Source organism: Salvelinus namaycush, chromosome 9, assembly GCF_016432855.1.
Source record: "Salvelinus namaycush isolate Seneca chromosome 9, SaNama_1.0, whole genome shotgun sequence".
Lineage (NCBI taxonomy): Eukaryota > Metazoa > Chordata > Actinopteri > Salmoniformes > Salmonidae > Salvelinus > Salvelinus namaycush.
The window spans coordinates 19,791,303-19,804,658 of NC_052315.1; the positions used below are offsets into that span (position 1 = coordinate 19,791,303).

The 13,356-nt window shown below is 43.4% G+C and overlaps 1 protein-coding gene across 1 annotated transcript in view; it reads left to right on the forward strand.

Moving 5' to 3' along the window:
* Positions 1-13,356, forward strand: part of LOC120053186 (potassium/sodium hyperpolarization-activated cyclic nucleotide-gated channel 2-like) — a 132,149-nt gene that overhangs the window by 32,777 nt on the left and 86,016 nt on the right. The window contains exon 2 of the mRNA XM_039000349.1: positions 4,841-5,264. Coding sequence (XP_038856277.1) covers positions 4,841-5,264 — 424 coding nt within the window. The remainder of the gene's footprint in view (positions 1-4,840; positions 5,265-13,356) is intronic.

Genomic DNA, 13,356 nt, shown 5'->3' on the forward strand with positions numbered 1-13,356 from the left:
ATCCAGTTCAGTGTCACAGCCCCTACTGATCATCAGCTTGAGCTACACTGAGTGTACAAAACATTAAGGACTTCTTATTTTGAAGTGTGTTACATCCAGCTCAGAGCTGGATGCTGGATGTAACTCTGTGCTGGATTCTGGATGTAACTAAGCTGAGCCGGATGCTTGATGTAACTCAGCTGAGCAGGATGTTGGATGTAACTCAGCTGAGCTGGATTCTGGATGTAACTCTGAGCTGGATGCTGGATGTAACTCAATATTAGGAAGGTGTTCTTTATGTTTTGTACACTCAGTGTATATCACCTCACCTGCTTTGTCCTTATCCCTCACTATTCTCATCCCATTTTCACAGATCCCAAACAGGGGCGGATTGGGACATGAATTCGGCCCTGGCATTTTATCCACACCAGCCCACATCACTGCATGTGTCACCAACTTAAACCCCCCCCCCCCACGGCGGGCCATCAGCCATACACACACACCCCATACCCACACATACACCCTGACCCTACACATACACCCTGGCCCTACACACCCTACTTAGACACAGGAAGGAGTGCTGATGCATAACATTGCATTTTGAAATGTTATATGATCAAAACACATTTTTCTATCAAGCACATGGGGGAGAGGAGTGTAGCTTGCTCATCAAAGCAGAAGGCCCCAGCGTGGACACAGGAGCAGACATTTCCATTACAGTAATCATGAGGATAATGCACTTTACTGTTTAACCCATGATTGTAGCCGCCCAAAATATATGATGTTTTGAGTGAGGTGAAAATGTAGAATGTGCTCTATCTATGTTTATAGGCACACTTTCAATTTTTTTACAATACATGACCATGGCTGTTTAACTGATGACAGAATCGGACCTGGTCTTTTTGCTCTTTGCTAATGCCATGTTTTACGTTTAATGTGAGTTTGCTTGAACTCAGCTCAGCCTATCAGCATATCCAACAAGCTCTCACACTATCACATCAGAATTAAACATTCATCCATGTTTCTCGTACAGAAAATGTTGAAATTGTTCCAAATATCACATTTTGAAGTGTTTAAAGTTAAGTTTAGGCATTAACCCAGAATTCTTAAGGTTAGGCATTAACTCTGAATGTTTAAGTTTAAGGATTAAGGTTTAAAATAAAAATCGGAAAAACGACTTTCTATTGCTGGATTCAGACATGGATGGACCTCGAATACTGACTTGTATCACGGGTGACCTGGCTGAGAAAACCGGGCTGGCCCATCTTGATAGGGGGGCAGGCCGGCCATTTCCCATCGATCAGCCAAAGCCTCATTATAGATTTGATTAACAGAGAAATTGCACTCAAATATTTTGTCTTTAAAATAGGCCCATGTCACCCTTTTAATTGTTTTATTTTTATATAAAAATATATATTTTTGTGAGTGTCAATTTCGACCAGTCCACCCCAAAAAATGTTTTGTCTAGCCCATCTGGCATTTGACAGAATTGCCAGAAGGCCCATCTGCCCCTGCTCCCAAATCAGATGCTTCTGTCTAAGACAGCCTCTCCCTCCTATGGTGACAGCTATTTTTAAGCCAACTGATAATCAATGCCATTACTCACAGTGCCATTCTAAGAAGCTCCAGGATTTTTTATTTAGTCGATTCCAGGTCTTGATGTGCCAAGAAAGAGTTAAGATATTATCTCTTCTAGGTTTGGTGAGTTTGTGGTGAGTTTAACTTTCTTGTAAACTTGACAGAGACACTTTCTGAATAGGGCACAACTTTATATCCAAAGGAGATTACTCGGAACTATTATGATTGCAAACATTGGGCTCCTGTGTTGTGACCTCTGAAAAGTCTTGATTGCAAATGTGATAGTCATGGTTTTGTAGAATATGCACATTTGACAGTTAGCTTATAGCCATATGTATGAGTTTGATTGCTGCCTGTTATGAAGTTATTCATTTTCCATTGACAGACAAAACTGTCAACATGACATACCATACTGACACATAGCCTACTGTGCACCTGGCCTGGTGTTTAGACCGAGGGTGGTTCTCCCATATGGTCAAGCCATTTGGAAACTTTTCTGCAAAACGTATGGCATTTTGTCATGTAGCCTACTGCAGCAACTTCCCGTTAGAATTATGATAGGCCTGCATCTCATCACTCACACAGTTGAGTCATCGATGTTAGATTCCAATCTGGCAGGATCAGTCAGTCAAGACATTACTCAGCACCACACACCTATCAGTTACGCTCTTCCCAAGCATTAGACTCCCGTTACCTTGAGTTGATTAGACAGCAATATTGCTATCCACTGATATTATACTAGCTGCAATATTCAATATGTTTTTTCAGTTGTGCTCTTCAATATTAATTCATGTTATTGTCAAATGTAATATTCCATATTCCATACAGGCCTACTTGTCATTTAAAGTGTGACTATCTCAGGCTATAACTTAGCAGTCACAATAATTCAAATAAGCTGATACTATCCTGGTTACACTTACACTATATATACAAAAGTATGTGGACTCCCTTGCTGACAGGTATATATAATCGTGCAAACAGCCATGCAATCTAAATTGACAAACATTGGCAGTAGAACGGCCTTACTGAAGGGCTCAGTGACTTTCAACGTGGAACCGTCATAGGATGCAACCTTAACAACAAGTCAGTTTGTCAAATTTCTGCCCTGCTAGAGCTGCCCTGGTCAACTGTAATTGCTTTTATTGTGAAGGGGAAGTCTAGGAGCAACAACGGCTCAGCAGCGTAATGGTAGGCCACTCAAGTTCAAAGAACGGGACGGCTAAGTGCTGAAGCCCGTAGCGCCTTAAAATCGTCTGTCCTCGGTTGCCACACCCACTCCCGAGTTCCAAACTGCCTTTGGAAGCAACATCAGCACAATAACTGTTCGTCGGGACCTTTATGAAATGGGCTTCCATGGCCGAGCAGCCGCACAAAAGCCTAAGATTGTCAGGCGGTGGGTGTAGCTGGTGCATGAAGTCAGGCGCAGGAGAGATAAGTGAACAACGCACATTAATAAAGGCAAATGCACAAAGTAACAAACCCAATGTGCGAACAAAATAACGGTTGCCACTAAAAGGGTAAAACAGCACCCGGGAATAAACCAGCCGGAAACGTACCGACCTAACAATAAACAATCACACACAAAGACATGGGGGAAACAGAGGGCTAAATACACAACACATAATGAGGGAAATTAAACCAGGTGTGTGGGAAAACCAGACAACACAAATGGAAAATGAAAAATGGATCAGCGATGGCTAGAAGACCGCCGACGTCGACCGCCGAACACCGCCTGAATAAGGAGAGGCATCGACTTCGGTAGAAGTCGTGACAAAGATGTATTTTACATTTTTTAAATGTTTTATTTAACCTTTATTTAACTAGGCAAGTCAGTTAAGAACAAATTCTTATTTACAATGACGGCGTACACCAGCCAAACCTGGACGACGCTGGGCCAATTTTGCGCGGCCCTATGGGACTCCCAATCACGGCCTGTTGTGATACAGCCTGGATCACCATGTGCAATGCGAAGCATCAGCTGGAGTGGTGTAAAGCTCGCCGCCATTGGACTCTGGAGCTGTGGAAACGCCTTCTCTGGAGTGATGAATCACACTTCACCATCTGGCAGCCCAACGGACAAATCGGGGTTTGGCGGATGCCAGGAGAACGCTGTCTGCCCGAATGCATAGTGACAACTGTAAAGTTTGGTGGAGGAAGTGGTGGTCTGGGGCTATTTTTCATGGTTCGGGCTAGGCCTCTTAGTTTCAGTGAAGGGAAATCTTAACGCTACAGCATACAATCACATTCTACACAATTCTGTACTTCAAAATTTGTGGCAATAGCCTTCCCTTTCCTGTTTCAGCATGAAAATGCCCCCATGCACAAAGCGAGGTCCGTACAGAAATGGTTTGTCGAGATCGGTGTGGAAGAACTTGACTGGCCTGTACAGAGCACTGACCTCAACCCCCACCTTTGGGATGAATTGGAACGCAGACTGTGAGCCAGGCCTAATTGCCCAACATCAGTGCTCGACCTCACTAATGCTCTTGTGGCTGAATGGAAGCAAGTCCCCATCTTGTGGAATGCCTTCCCAGAAGAGTGAAGGCTGTTATAGCAGCAAAGGGGGAACCAACTCCATATTAATGCCCATGATTTTGGAATGAGATGTTTGATGAGCAGTTGTCCACATACTCTTGGTCATTTAGTGTATGTCACCCTTTGTTCTTGTAGCAAGGATTTAGAATCAATTCACCATCCAGCGCTACTCTCATAAGACCCCCTCTCTCTTCTCGGCTCCCCTAGTTAGAGTAAGCAGAGAGGGTACTTGTCAGATGGATAAAGCAACATCAGCATCTTTACTGGCGTGATATGCACAGCAAACAGCAACAGAGAACATTTGCTCAAAATGAAAACAGTGATACAACAGTTTCCACTTGCACTCAAACTCATGATATACCCGTGACTTACTGTACTTTTACTGTACTGTTATTACAATGAGTAATAGCCCGTCAATTTCTACACTTTTGAATGCACGATTGAATTGCCAATTGATCCACATCATCATTCCTACAATAGAAGCCAACAGATGACTTTGATATGAATTAAATTAATATATTTGTGTGATTTTTTTTTGTTGTTGCTGTGATAACCAGTTGAGAGGGGGAAGGTGGATATTTTGTATAATCTTCCATCTCCCCTGATCCAACAGTTGATGAAGAATGCCATTGTGGGAGTCAACTGTTGTTACCTGAACCTTACCTGGAGTTGAAGTTCAGGTTTCCTGAGTTCCTCCACCTTAACTGCCTCTCTGTCCCCTAACCTGCTTCTCCACTCTGCTCTCTAGGTTCTACTGGGATTTCACCATGTTGATGTTCATGGTGGGCAACCTCATCATCATCCCCGTGGGGATCACCTTCTTCAAGGACGAGACCACCGCGCCCTGGATCATCTTCAACGTGGTCTCTGACACCTTCTTCCTCATGGACCTGGTCCTCAACTTCCGCACAGGCATCGTTTTAGAGGACAACACTGAGATCATCCTGGACCCCAAGAAGATCAAGAGGACGTACCTGAAGACCTGGTTTGTGGTGGACTTTATCTCCTCCATCCCTGTGGATTATATCTTCTTGATCGTGGAGAAGGGGATTGACTCTGAGGTGTATAAAACAGCCAGAGCCCTGAGGATCGTGCGCTTTACCAAGATCCTCAGTCTGCTGAGGCTGCTCAGGCTGTCCAGGTTAATTCGCTATGTCCACCAATGGGAAGAGGTAAGCTGGGCTCTAGAACTTACTGTGTCCAATAGCAGGAGGAAATGGGATTTGCAATAATTTTCTATAATTTACACAGGCCAATAGACGTGTGGGTTGTTATTAAGCAACAAAATCATTGTTATTAAGCAACAAAATCGTTGTGTGCGCAAATTCAGGGCAAAACAACTGTGAACTCAAAATAATTAATGACAACATGTAACAACATGCATGAGCATTATTTTCGGGATGTTGTCAGGCAACCCATCTATGAGAGGCTACACACTATGGGTCAAGTACTTGCATTGACCAATGGAAAGAGGGGGTAGGATGGACAAGGCATAGGCCAGAATCCCTTTTATAATACAATTTCAAGGCAGCAGTAGCAAGAATAAAACACAGTGAGTCAGATTGAACATCATCAACCCATCCTATTTCTGGGAAGTGTTTTTCCAATAATAGGCTAGTCTCACTATCACAGGCCTTCAACACTGTTGTCTCTGTATCTGAAGTGATGTATATCAGCAGGATGCTGAGATTCACATCTTTGCTTTCTCAGCGGTCATCATCACAGCATTGGACCATGGAGTGCAGCCAGTCACATATAGCGACAACATGAAAGACAGCAGTTCATGTTCAAAGGAAAAGAACATGAAAACAGCATACCCACAACAAAGACGGTTTTGAATGAATTCCTGTGATCAGCAGCTGTCCAGACAAGCAGTATGGCTTATTAATCACACAGTCTCGCTGTCTTCATGTATATTTCCTGTCTTAGATCAAAACCAAACATCCCATTTGATCAGCATGTGTGTTTATTGACTGTCTTGAATCTGAGGTGTGAATGTTAATGAGATGTGATTAAGTGGACTGCCTAATACAGCAAAGAGGAACTTCTAATGGTGTGTCTTCATAGACAAACATCTCTATTACACATCTCTGACAGGAATAAGTAAAGTTTCCATTCTACACTGGATAATCTATTTATATTAAGGATACAGTGCATTCGAAAAGTATTCAGACCCCTTCCCTTTTTCCACAATTTGTTACGTTACAGCCTTATTCTAAAATTGCTTAAATATTTTTTTATCCTCATCAATCTGCACACAATACCCCAATAATGACAAAGCGAAAATAGGTTTTAAGAAATGTTTGTACATGATTGATTGTACATGATTTGGAAAGGCACAAACATGTCTATATAAGGTCCCACAGTTGACAGTGCATTTCAGAGCATAAAACCAAGCCATGAGGTTAAAGGAATTGTCAGTAGAGCTCCGAGATAGGATTGTGTCGAGGCACAGATCTGGGGAAGTGTACCAAAAAATGTCTGCAGCATTGAAGGTCCCCAAGAACACTCCATCATTCTTAAATGGAAGAAGTTTGGAACCACCAAGACTCTTCCTAGAGCCAGCCGGCCGGCCAAACTAAGCAATCGGGGGAGAAGGGTCTTGGTCAGGGAGGTGACCAAGAACACGATGGTCCCTCTGACAGAGCTCCAGAGTTCCTCTGTGGAGATGGGAGAACCTTCCAGAAGGACAACCATCTCTGCAGCACTCCACCAATCAGGCCTTTATGGTAGAGTGGCCAGACGGAAGCCATTCCTCAGTAAAAGGCAAATGACCGCCCTCTTGGAGTTTGCCAAAAGGCACCTAAAGGACTCTCAGACCATGAGAAACAAGATTCTCTGGTCTGATGGAACCAAGACTAAACTCTTTGGCCTGAATGCCAAGCATCACATCTGGGGGAAACCTGGCACCAACACTACGGTGAAGCATGGTGGTGGCAGCATCATGCTGTGGGGATGTTTTTCAGCGGCAGGGACTGGGAGACTAGTCAGGATCGAGGGAAAGATGAACGGAGCAAAGTACAGAGAGATCCTTGATGAAAACCTGCACCAGAGCGCTCAGGACCTCAGACTGGGGCGAAGGTTCACCTTCCAACAGGACAACAGCAGTGCTTCTTCTCTGATTGATTTAGAGATTCAAGGGGCTATCATCGTTAAATAATATAAGTGATTTTATTTAACCTTTATTTAATTGGCAAGTCAGTTAAGAACAAATTCTTATTTACAATGACATCCTACCAAAAGGCAAAAGGCCTCCGACGGGGCGGGGGCTCAGATAATTAAAAAATATAAAAATAAATATAGGACAAAACACACAGCACGACAAGAGAGACAACACAACACTACATAAAGAAAAGCCTAAGACAACAACATAGCATGGCAGCAACACATGACAACACAGCATGGGAGCAACACAACATGACAACAACATGGTAGCAACACAACATGGCAGCAGCACAACATGGTAGCAGCACAAAACAGGGTACAAACATTATTGGGCACAGACAACAGCACAAAGGGCAAGAATATAGAGGCAACAATACATCACGCAAAGCAGCCACAACTGTCAGTAAGAGTGTCCATGACTGAGTCTTTGAATGAAGAGATTGAGATAAAACTGTTCAGTTTGAGTGTTTGTTGCAGCTCGTTCCAGTCGCTAGCTGCAGCGAATTGAAAAGACGAGCGACCGAAGGATGTGTGTGCTTTGGGGACCTTTAACAGAATGTGACTGGCAGAATGGGTGTTGTTTGTGAAGGATGACGGCTGCAGTAGATATCTCAGATAGTGGGGAGTGAGGTCTAAGAGGGTACCGTCTTGCCATACTCCCAAGTACTTGTATGAGGTGACTACCTCAAGCTCTAAACCCTCAGAGGTAGTAATCACACCTGTGGGGAGAGTGGCATTCTTCCTACCAAACCACATGACCTTAGGCTAGTGGTTAGAGCATTGGGCCAGTAACTGAAAGGTTGCTGGCTTGAATCCCTGAGCTGACAAGGTAAAAATCTGTCATTCTGCCCCTGAGCAAGGCAGTTAACTCACTGTTCCCCGGGCGCCGAAGACATGGATGTCGATTAAGGCAGCCCCCTGCACCTCTCTGATTCAGAGGGCTTGGGTTAAATGCAGAAGACACATTTCAGTTGAAGGCATTCAGTTGTACAACTGACTAGGTATCTCCCTTCCCTTTGTTTTGGAGGTGTTCAGAACAAGGTTAAGGGCTTAAGCTTAAGCTTTGTTGTAGAGCGTTTCACACAAAATCCGGGGAGGGGCCAGCTGAGTATAAGACTGTATCATCTGCATATAAATGGATGCGAGAGCTTCCTACTGCCTGAGCTATGTTGTTGATGTAAATTGAGAAGTGCGTGGGACCTAGGATCGAGCCTTGGGGTACACCCATTGGTGACAGGCAGTGGCTGAGACAGCAGATGTTTTGACTTTATACACTGCACTCTTTGAGAGAGGTAGTTAGCAAACCAGGCCAAAGAGCCCGCAGAGAAACTAATACTCCTTAGCTGGCCCACAAGAATGGAATGGTCTACCGTATCTAAAGCTTTGGCCAATTCAATAAAAATAGCAGCACAACATTGCTTAGAATCAAGGGCAATGGGGACATCATTGAGGACCTTTAAGGTTGCAGTGACACATCCATAACCTGAGCGGAAACCAGATTACATACCAGAGAGAATATTATAGACATCAAGAAAGCCAGTCTGTTGATTATTGACAAGTTTTTTCAACACTTTTGATAAACAGGGCAAAATAGAAATACGCCTATAACAGTTAGGATCAGCTTGGTCTCCCCCTTTAAATAAAGGACCAACCGTGGCTGCCTTTCAAGCAATGGGAATCTCCCCAGAGAGGAGAGACAGGTTGAAAAGGGCAGAGATAGGCTTGGGAATGATAGGGGCAGCAACCTTAAAGAAGAAAGGGTCTAAACCATCTGACCCAGATGTTTTTTTGAGGTCGTTTAAGGAGCTCCTTTAGCACCTTGGACTCAGTGACCGCCTGCAGGGAGAAGCTTTTCAGCGGGGCAGTGGAAAAAGAGGGAGGAGCATCCGGGATGCTTCTTGTCAGTAACAACCACATCGTCAACTTCAAGGGATATGGGCGGCTGTGAGGAGGAGGGTTTATTCTCCAGGTCTTTAACCGTTTTCCCGAACTTCTTGGGGTTAGACCCACAGAGAGAGAACTGCTCCTTAAAGTAACTTTGGCCTTCCGGATAGCCTAAGTGCACTTATTTCTCATTTGCCTGAACGAGAGCCTGAGTATGCGTGTGCAGAGCCTTTCGCCAAATGCAATTCTTGAGATGGAGTAACTCTGAAAGATCACGGTCGAACCAGGGGCTGAACCTGTTTTTAATTCTCATTTTCTTTATGGGGTGTGAAATATAAAAAAAGAAGGTCCAAGTGTCTTCGACAGAGGGGATCAAGCTGATTCTATACCAATTTACAGAAGTCAGGTCATGAAGGAAGGCTTGCTCATTAAAGTTTTTTACCAAGCGTCTATGACAAATCAGGACAGGTTGTTTCACTGAGCAGCCATTACGAACACAGGATGTAAAACAGTGATCACTAAGGTCTTTACAGAAAACACCAGACTGATACCTATCAGGATTATTTGTGAGGATAACATCAAGGAGAGTAGCCTTTTCTGGGTGTTTGTGGTCATACCTTGTGGGATGGGAATAATCTGAGAAAGTTTCAGGGAGTCCCATTGCTTTAGGAGTTGGTCAGGTGGTTTAAGCATGTCCCAGTTTAGGTCACCTAGCAGGACAAATCAATGAAGAGCTATTTGAAAGTTTAATGCTTAAAACCAGCAAATCAAATTGTTTGGGGACAGACTTGTTGGAGACAACCAAGTACTGAAGGTGATCCTTGGTAAAGATTGCCACTCCCCCACCTTTGGAAGATCTGTCTTGCCGAATAAGGTTATAACCAGAAAGGTTAACATCAGTATTCAAAACACTCTTCCTTAACCACGTCTCAGTAATGACCAACATATCTGGATTGGAGCTGTGAAACCACACTTTCAATTGATCCATTTTAGGTAATAAGCTTACAAGAGCAGAAATCAGTGAAGCAAATATCAGAGCACAAGTCAGAATTGGGGCTAGCAACAGTAGATGGGTCAGGGTGTACATGCACAATGTGAGAGAAAAATGAAGTATTTACTTTTTCATTTGATATTAATGGTTAACAATGAATATTTAACTAATAGTAAGACATTTCTGTCCTACTAATGCTGTGTTTTTATGGTCTCCACTCTAGTTCCCTGCAGCTAATCTGGGCATATGGTCACTAGAGATGACTTGAGCTGACAAATGAGTTAAAGACTGCATAGACAAGATGTGGTGGGTGTAACCGAGATAGAGATAGCCTGGAAGAGTTTTGAACAATCCCTCATTATCTGAAAATGATCCTTGCATCTGGGAAACTAAGCCAGGGGGGGTTAAGACAACAACCCCCGTGCAGACATGACTAAGCATTCTTAGTGTCAGCTATGTATATATAGAACTCTGCATTTCTGTATAGGTTAGACTCTCGGCCCAACGCTCAAGGGTGTTGGGTCGACCAGCCTCATTATTGCAATCATTAATCGATATTGAATAAAGATGATTGTTTGATGAAATGACAAAATCTCTCTCACTTGATTAGAATATTCCAACACAACATTTCCAGATATCATCAACAGTAATATAATCAAGGCACGGCAGAGGACAGGGAGAGCTCTGCAGTGTTGATTTATGACATTTGAATGTGCATTCGATGGCAACAGGATCATATTGTACAGCAATTTCATCAGGTGTTGATGCAAAGCATTGAATATTTAATTAATGTACTTCAAAATGAATTTTATAACTTTGCCCCAGAAACATTTGACTGCAGGGCACTCCCACATCATATGCAGGAATGTGCCTACCTGATTTAGGGGACAGAGTGCACAGTTAGGAGTTGGGGCCAATTTCATGATAAAACTTTTCCTTGGTGTTAAATACAGTAAAATGTATACATTGATGATTCGGATTACGGATTTTTCCATATTCTGTTCCAGTTAAAGGGTTGTTCAGATTCATTTAATGGCTAGCACAGAATATGAGCTTTCCAAAAGTTGTTTATATATTGGAGTCATCAGGCCAGACTACCTGGCCTGATGACTCCTTGCTATCCCCAGTCCACCTGGCCGTACTGCTGCTCCAGGTTCAACTGTTCTGCCTGCGGCTATGGAACCCTGACCTGTTCACCAGATGTGCTACCTGTCCCAGACCAGCTGTTTTCAACTCTCTAGAGACAGCAGGAGCGGTAGAGATACTGTGAATGATCGGCTATGAAAAGCCAACTGACATTTACTCCTGAGGTGCTGACCTGTTGCACCCTCGACAACCACTGTGATTATTATTATTTGACCCTGCTGGTCATCTATGAACATTTGAACATCTTGGCCATGTTCTGTTATAATCTCCACCCGGCACAGCCAGAAGAGGACTGGCCACCCCTCATAGCCTGGTTCCTCTCTAGGTTTCTTCCTAGGTTTTGGCCTTTCTAGGGAGTTTTTCCTAGCCACCGTGGTTCTACACCTGCATTGCTTGCTGTTTGTGGTTTTAGACTGGGTTTCTGTACAGCACTTTGTGACATCAGCTGATGTAAGAAGGGCTTTATAAATACATTTGATTGATTGATTGATATTATAGAGCTCATTACTTTCGGCAGCCCAGATAATTTATCTATGAATCCCATCATTGGATGGTTCGGTAGTTGGGTTTCCCAAGGGACTCCATAGGCCAGCATAGCTTACCTACACTACATGACCAAAAGTATGTGGACTCCTGCTGGTTGAACATCTCATTCCAAAGTCATGGGCATTAATATGAAGTTGGTCCCTCCTTTGCAGCTATAAAAGCTTCCACTCTTCTGGGAAGGCTTTCCACTAGATGTTGGAACAGTGCTGCAGGGACTTGCTTCCATTCAGCCACAAGAGCATTACTGAGGTCAGGCAGTGATGTTGGGCGATTAGGTCTGGCTCGCAGTCGGTTTTCCAATTTATCCCAAAGGTGTTCAATGGGGTTGAGGTCAGGGCTCTATGCAGACCAGTCAAGTTCTTCAACACCGATCTCGACAAACCATTTCTGTATGGACCTCGCTTTGTGCACAGGGACATTGTCATGCTGGAACAGGAAATGACCTTCCCCAAACTGTTGCCACAAAGTTGGAAGCACAGAATCGTCTAGAATGTCATTGTATGCTGTAGCATTAAGATTTCCCTTCACTGGAACTAAGGAGCCTGAACCATTAAAAACAGCCCCAGACCACTTCCTCCACCAAACTTTACAGTTGGCACTATGCATTCAGGCAGGCAGCGTTCTCAGATTTGTCCGTTGGACTGCCAGATAGGCAGTGGAGATTGCATGGCTGTGTGCTTGATTTTATACACCTGTCAGCAACAGGTGTGGCTGAAATAGCCCAATCCACGAATTTGAGGGGGTGTCAAACTTCCTTTTGTATATATAGTGTATGTTGTAAATATAGAAAAAAGGAGTTGCCTGGTAATGTGAATGTATCTTTCAAATCTTGGGATGTTCTCAAACCATTACTGTCCTTTATATTGGCAAGGGTATGGATTGCACATTTGGACCATTGGGGGGATGCAAAAGGCCACCCTCGAGATTGCAAAGCATTATTGTGTAATATTTCAGTATGAGCATGCCATTTTGATTCCCAGTTACATTGTTTTTTAATTTTGTGCCAAATATAAATTGTGTGAGCAATAATAGGACCACAGCTTAGTTTACATTGTTTAAGGGATATACAGTATGGCTGAGGGTTTTGCATATAGTATTTTAATCATATTAATGAAATTGGAGCCAATACCCATATGTTCCAAGACAGACCAAGAGGTACGACCATTCTAGTCTATCGAAAGCTTTTTCTGCATCAAGAGATACAGCCCAAGGAGCTGTTGTTTCTGATGAAGCATCTAAGATATGTAATAGTCGAAAGAGGTTATCCGAGTATAAACACTTTATAACAAACCCGCTTGGTCTGTGTGGCCTAATTTGGGTAAGTCTCGAGATGACAACATTTTGGAAAACAGTTTATTATCTGTATTTGTCTAAGATAGGGGGCGATAGTGAGAACACTGGGTGGTATCCTTACCTTTTTTTCATGAAAGTGAAATTAGTGCTCTACAGACAATCACGGATTACAAAGGGAAAACCAGTCAGTTAGCAGAAACCGACGTCTTGCTCCCAGACAAGCTAAACACCTTCTTCGC